The sequence below is a fragment of the Salvelinus fontinalis genome, chromosome 4 (genome assembly GCF_029448725.1).
Source record: "Salvelinus fontinalis isolate EN_2023a chromosome 4, ASM2944872v1, whole genome shotgun sequence".
Taxonomy (NCBI): domain Eukaryota; kingdom Metazoa; phylum Chordata; class Actinopteri; order Salmoniformes; family Salmonidae; genus Salvelinus; species Salvelinus fontinalis.
The window spans coordinates 70,374,098-70,380,712 of record NC_074668.1 but is presented as its reverse complement, the minus strand read 5'-3'; the positions used below and the strand labels follow the sequence as shown (position 1 = coordinate 70,380,712).

At 42.4% G+C, this 6,615-nt stretch overlaps 1 protein-coding gene across 3 annotated transcripts; it reads left to right on the top strand.

Moving 5' to 3' along the window:
* Nucleotides 1-369: 369 nt before the first annotated feature.
* LOC129854301 (ubiquitin-like protein 7) lies at nucleotides 370-5,219 on the top strand. 3 transcript variants are annotated; one of them, XM_055921194.1, is made up of 11 exons: nucleotides 370-448; nucleotides 779-959; nucleotides 1,063-1,182; nucleotides 1,311-1,393; nucleotides 3,252-3,336; nucleotides 3,436-3,493; nucleotides 3,617-3,750; nucleotides 3,997-4,046; nucleotides 4,128-4,304; nucleotides 4,419-4,538; nucleotides 4,822-5,219. In XM_055921194.1, the coding sequence occupies exons 2-11, from the start codon at nucleotides 788-790 to the stop codon at nucleotides 4,960-4,962; spliced, it is 1,140 nt and encodes a 379-aa protein (XP_055777169.1). In that variant the 5' UTR covers nucleotides 370-448; nucleotides 779-787; the 3' UTR covers nucleotides 4,963-5,219. The 3 variants fall into 3 exon arrangements, with proteins under 3 accessions (XP_055777169.1, XP_055777167.1, XP_055777168.1); XM_055921192.1 differs by having other exon boundaries at nucleotides 4,416-4,538; XM_055921193.1 differs by having other exon boundaries at nucleotides 389-448; nucleotides 754-959; nucleotides 4,416-4,538.
* The last annotated feature ends 1,396 nt before the right edge of the window (nucleotides 5,220-6,615 follow it).

Below are 6,615 nucleotides of genomic sequence, written 5' to 3'. Positions count from 1 at the left end.
TGTTGTCTCTACCTTCTTGCCCTTTGTGCGGTTGTCTGTGCCCAATAATGTGTGTACGATGTTTTGTGCTCCTACCATGTTGGGTTGCTACCATGTTGTTGTTATGTTGTGTTGCTACCATGCTGTGTTGTCATGTGTTGCTGCCTTGCTATGTTGTCTTTAGGTCTCTCTTTATGTAGTGTTGTGTTGTCTCTCTTGTTGTGATGTGTGTTTTGTCCTATATTGATATTGTATTTATTTTTTATTTTAAATCCCAAGCACGTCCCCGCAGGAGGCCGTCATTGTAAATAAGAATGTATTCTTAACTGACTTGCCTAGTTAAATAAAGGTTCAATAAAATAAAAAATACATTGTTGCCATCATGTATATTCCATTACTTCCGCTTTGGTCAGCGTGGTTGTGGACCACGTGAATAACACGGAAGCAGATCGTGTCAACAAAGCAAATCGTGAGTCTGCAGTACAATTTTGCAATGAGTTTCATGTAAATCCATTCGTGGATTTGATAGGTTTTAGTGACTGCCATACGAACGTTCTTTTTGAAAACGTCATCCAAACGGTCTTTACTTGCTAAAAATGTTCATGACTAATGTTAGTGGCATTATAGAAGCGATAGCTAGCTTGCTAGCTTAATGGCTAATAGCTAACGGTAACGTTAGCTGTGCATATCAGAAGATTAGACGTTACTTTTCCTAACTTTAGCTAGTTTTAGATTCGTGAATGTGGTGCTAACTTCACTATGTTACCAATGTAGATTGTCGTAACGTGTTCCTGTCTAGAAACAACTCATGATGTCGGAGTGGCACCTGTCATTGAAGCTGGTGGATCAGCCCAAATCCACCTTCCACTTCCCTGAGACGATGCCTGGAGACGTGTCTCCCGGCGGCTACCGAGTCTCTACTCTGAAACAGCTCGTTGCAGCACAGCTTCCTGATTCCCTACCGGACCCCGAACTCATAGGTTTGCATTGCATAAGTGAACAACTCACATGTCAACTAACTTAGCCAACTTCTGTACCTTATTTATGATTTGTGTCTAAAGTTTTTTTAATTTCATATGTCAGAGCTGGTACACTGTGGTCGCAAGTTGAAGGACGACCTGACTTTAGACTCATGTGGGATCCAGCCAGGATCCACCCTGCACATCCTCAAAAGGACCTGGCCTGAACCAGAAATCAATCCAGGTGGGTTTTGGCAGACTAACTCTAACCCTCTTAGAAGCGCCATGTCACTAGACATTTCCATTTATAAGGTTACTTCTATAAAGAACCATAGTAATTTATCTCTCCTATCTTTCTCCCTTTGTCTGTAGAGCCAGTGAACAGGACGACTGCAGCCAGGGAGTTCCGTGTGCTGCAGGCAGCCCTCCACTCCAACTCCACCTACAGAGACTCGGTAATAACATTGTTATGGTGTTGAGAATGAAAATGTAGACAGATGTATTTATCAGAAATCCTATTATTTCAGTTACAGTGGGGTCCAAAACGGTTGACAACCTTGATAAAGATGAGCAATGGTGAATTTGTAAAATACACTGAACAATAATATAAACACAACATGTAAAGTGTTGGTCCCATGTTTCATGAGCTGAAATAAAAGATTCCAGAAATGTTCCATACGCACAAAAAGCTTATTCCTCAAATGTTGTGATCAAATTTGTTTACATCACTGTTAGTGAGCTTTTCTCCTTTGCAAAGATAATCCATCCACCTGACAGGTGTGGCATGTCAAGAAGCTGATTAAACAGCATGATCATTACACACGTGCACCTTGTTCTGGGGACAATAAATGGCCACTCCAAAATGTGCAGTTTTGTCACACAACCCAATCTGACAGATGTCTCAAGTTTTGAGGAGGCATGCAATTGGCATACTGACTGCAGGAATGTCCACCAGCATTTTATCGATTGCAATTTGAATGCACAGAGATACCGTGACGAGATCCTGAGGCCCATTGTCCTGCCATTCAGCCGCCATCACCTCATGTTTCAGCAGGATAATGCACTGCCCCATGTCGCAAGGATCTGTACACAATTCCTGGAAGCTGAAAATGTCCCAGTTCTTTCATGGTCTGCATATTCACCTTGCATACTCACCAGACATGTCACCCATTGAGCATGTTTGGGATACTCTCGATCGACGTGTAAGACAGTGTGTTCCAGTTCCCGCCAATATCCAGCAGCTTCGCGCAATCATTGAAGAGGAGTGAGACAACATTCCACAGGCCACAATCAACAGCCTGATCAACTCTGTGTTACGCTGCATGTGGCAAATGGTGGTCACACCAGATACTGACTGGTTTTCTGAGCCAAGCCCCTACCTTTTTTAAGGTATCTGAGACCGACATAAACATATCTGTATTCCCAGTCATATGAAATCCATAGATTAGAGCCTAATGAGTTTATTTACATTGACTGATGTCCTTATATGAACTGTAACTCAGTAAAATCTTTGAAAGTGTTGGGTTTATATTTTTGTTCAGTATAAATAATTCAAATACTGAGCTATATGTTATGCTCAAAAGAATGGGACAGTTATATTATTTTATACTAATACAATTGGTCAGAGAAAGATAGTTTGTTGAATTAGTAATACTTTTTTTTCAAAAGGTATTACTAAAAATTATTATAAATAAAGTAGTCAAAGGTGTGGTATTTGGTCCCATATTCCTAGCTCGCAATGACTACATCAAGCTTGTGACTATACAAACGTGTTGGATGCATTTGCAGTTTGTTTTGGTTGTGTTTTAGATTATTTTGTGCCCAATTGCAATGAATGGTAAATAATGTATTGTGTCATTATGGAGTCACTTTTTTATTGTAAATAAGAATAGAATATGTTTCTAAACACTTCTACATTAATGTGGATTATATCATGATTACGGATAATCCTGAATGAATTGTGAATAGTTATGAGTGAGAAAGTTGCATAGGGTCAAAGATCCTCCCTCCAAAACATGCTAACCTCTCACCATTACCAATAACAGGGGGGAGGTTAGCATGTCTTGGGGGTAAGATCTTTGATCCTCTGTAGATCTCACTCATCATTATTCATGATTGTTACTTGTTAAATAAGAATATATTTATCTAGGCAATTGTATTAGTATAAAACAATAGAATTTCACCATTTTTATTTAGCATATAATATAGCTCAGTATTTGAATTATTTACTTTATACGGTCATTATTGCTCTTCTTTATCAAGGGTGTCAATCATTTCGGACCCCACTGTATATAACTTAATTTGCTTCCCCAGGTGTTTAAGATGCTGACTAATAAGGAGTCTCTAGATCAGATCATTGTGGCCACGCCAGGGCTGAGATCTGACCCGGTAGCGCTAGGCAAGTACTGATTAGCCCTGCCCGTTATGACGTGACATCATTCTAACCATGTCACCAAGGAGGTTATGTCTTACAATGCTATTCTTCTGAATCTTGCAGGAGTGCTCCAAGACAAAGATCTATTTGTGCAATTCACAGACCCGAACATGCTGGATGTGTAAGTGTTTTTGTTCCATATACTGTAGAATGACCTTGTCATGCCATGTTATGAATGAGTAACTATACTGTGGATTTGTGACATTAGGGATAATACAAAAGTATTAAATGTTTTGCCTTGTAGGTTGATCAGTTCTCACCCAGCCTTGGTCAATGCCATCATCCTGGTCCTCCACTCAGTGGCTGGCAGCATGCCTGCTCAGTCGAGCGCCGGCTCCTCCCGCAACGTCTCCTCCAGCTCCTACAGTGACATGCCAGGTGAGTATCACACTGGTCAACACTACAGGGTCGTGTTCAATAGGGCAGAACGTAAACGAATGGTTTGCAACGGAAAACAAAAATCTCTGATCTTATTGCACAAGGTTCAGGTAGCACCTATCTGTTTCATTATTTTTCAAAACGTTTAGTCCCTACTGGACACGACCAAGTATTGGCCACATCGGTCTGTCACTCACCATCACAAAGACTGGAACATGTATGACATTTGCTTTGTCTTGTCTGCAGGAGGGTTTATGTTTGAGGGCATGTCTGATGATGATGAAGATTTCCAATCGGTGAGTCAATCTAGCTGGATTGAGATTAAAATGTAAATATAGATGGAGTATAGCTAACACCATTGCTATGTGTGTAACTAGGGAAATCCGGCAGGCCCATCCAACCGAACCGGGGGCCCAGCAGGAATGCGGCCTGTGTCCCTTGGCCATAGTGGAGCTACTGGCCCTCGACCCATAACACAGAGTGAGCTGGCCACTGCCCTGGCCCTGGCCAGTACTCCTGAGAGCAGTGCTGTTACTCCCACTGCAGGGGCTCAGGTAAAGAATGGCCCATAATCCTCCCTCAACACACACAAACACACTCCTCTACCAGTGACACAGAACAGACACTTTTGCTTCTAGCTGTGTGCCCTTTGTTCTGTGTTGCAGCAGGACCCCTCATCTGGAGTGCCTCCCACGCCAGCAGGGACTCCTGTCAGCAATGACCTTTTCAGCCAGGCACTGCAGCAGGCTCTGCAGGCCTCCAGCATGTCCGGCATGTCTTCTCTGCAGGTCAGTCTCTTCTCCTTTCCCCCTCTCCTCTACTCTCTCATTTCACTGTGCTACAGGAGCCGCGAGGACAGACCAGATCCACAGGTCTCGACCTTTAAAGGACAACACTGTGGATAGAAGCTGTGCTGTTAATCATAATGCCTGGAGCAATGGCACTCGCTGCGTTTCTATTTGGTCTCTCTCTAGCTGGAGTAATGACTGCCTAAACTTCAACGTCTCTGACTGTGTGTTTTGGTCTGTTTGCCAGTAGTTTTAAGGCTAGCTTTGTTCTACTGTCTTATAGGGGCGTTGGCAGTCCCAGCTGCAGCAGCTGAGAGACATGGGGATCCAAGATGAGGAGCTGATGCTACGGGCGCTGCAGGCTACAGACGGGGACATTCAGTCAGCTCTGGAGCTCATCTTCGCTGGAGGGCCAGGACTCTGAGCCAAGCCAGGGCCCTGAGAGAGGAGAGTGCAGGGGGAAACGTCTCTACACAGACCCAAGCTGATGGCTCTGGTCATTCTGCCATTAGGCTGTGATATGGACACTTATATGGACACAATGCTTCAGACATGAAGACCTCATTACTACTCCTCTACCCTTTCATACACCGCCTAAATGGAAAAACCTTTAAATGGCTTGCAAAACAATTCTTCTTTTTGTTTTTGACTTGTAATAAAGATAAACATGTACCTTCTCTACCCTGAATCTGACTGACTCATTTAAAGGAAGGTTGGTGTTAGCCCCTGAAGGCTTTAATCTCATCGCTGTGTGAATATATACATAATCAAAGAGGGCTGTGTTCTACCAGAAATCTTCGTTTTGTTTCAGACACTAACATTGACTCAGATCTGCTATAAAATATGGATTGGAAGAAAGCAGTGTTGAGACTACCCCTTGAGTCTAATTGTAATTTATACCGTTGTACACTAGGTGGCAATGTATAACCAGTTATCATAGTTCCTTTGCAATTCCATTCAATAGAGAAATAAGTAGAAAGTAGATATTTGACAAATATGGCTAGCTAATGTTTGAACTGTTTCAGTTAGGCTGCCAGATCAATAAACACAATGTAAATACTAGTATTAGACTATTTTGTGGTTTGATAAAAAGCTCATCCAACATGTATGAGATGTATTACATTTTTACAGCTGACATTATGCAAACATTGTACTGTAGAAGGATGTTATTGTGTCTGAGCTGAACACGGTCGCTACGAGCAAATGGGCTTGCTCTTTAAACAACCAGACCCATTTTGTGAACTGCTTTGTCTCATTGTCTCCCATTGGGGTGCTGTGGAAGAAGAGGACAAATTGTGTGCCCCCTCACCCTACCATTCTCAATCTTCAGTAATTGCCCTGCTTAGTTTTAGAACTGCTTCTTGGTGCATGCGGCTGCTCAATCAGTGAACGGCCCTTTCATAACCGCAGCACCCAAACAGTGCTTTGTGTCTTTCCGTCCCAATTACCATTTTACATGCCATGCACACCTGCGGGCAATTTCCCTCTGAATATCTCCTACAGAGTTTCAAAAGTGAGGTCTCCCCCTGGACTCTTCAAAACTACTTCAAATTATGTTGAGTCTTCAATTGGTTAATACATTTGATTGCCTTTCAAGCTAATTTAAGTAAATAATGATGCACCATAGGAATTGATTTACTGTAGGCTTATTAGACAATATATTGGTGTTCTTTGATAGATCACGTTAAAAGCATTACTGTAATGGTAGAGGTATTGTGATTATTAAACAGAAACTGTTTATTCTGCTGGTCGTTGCCATGTCAGACCTATCCTCTAAGCCGCAGCATTACATCCTCAAACCTCCAACAATATACTGTCACAACATCCAGGGAGGTTGCCATGGAGACGCATTTATCTGATTCAGATGGGGAGATGTAATCACATTGCACATCTTCACATATTGCTGTCATTGCACTACATTTAGGTTACACACATTCGTTCTCTTTTTTTTCTCCACTCGGAGGACAATGCAAAGAAGATGAAACGCCTTCCTCGTCTGCCCCCTGTGCTGCTTGACATCAAAATGGAGGTGGAAGGTGCTGTCCAGACAGATCTGTTCAGTTTGTACCTGTGGCTG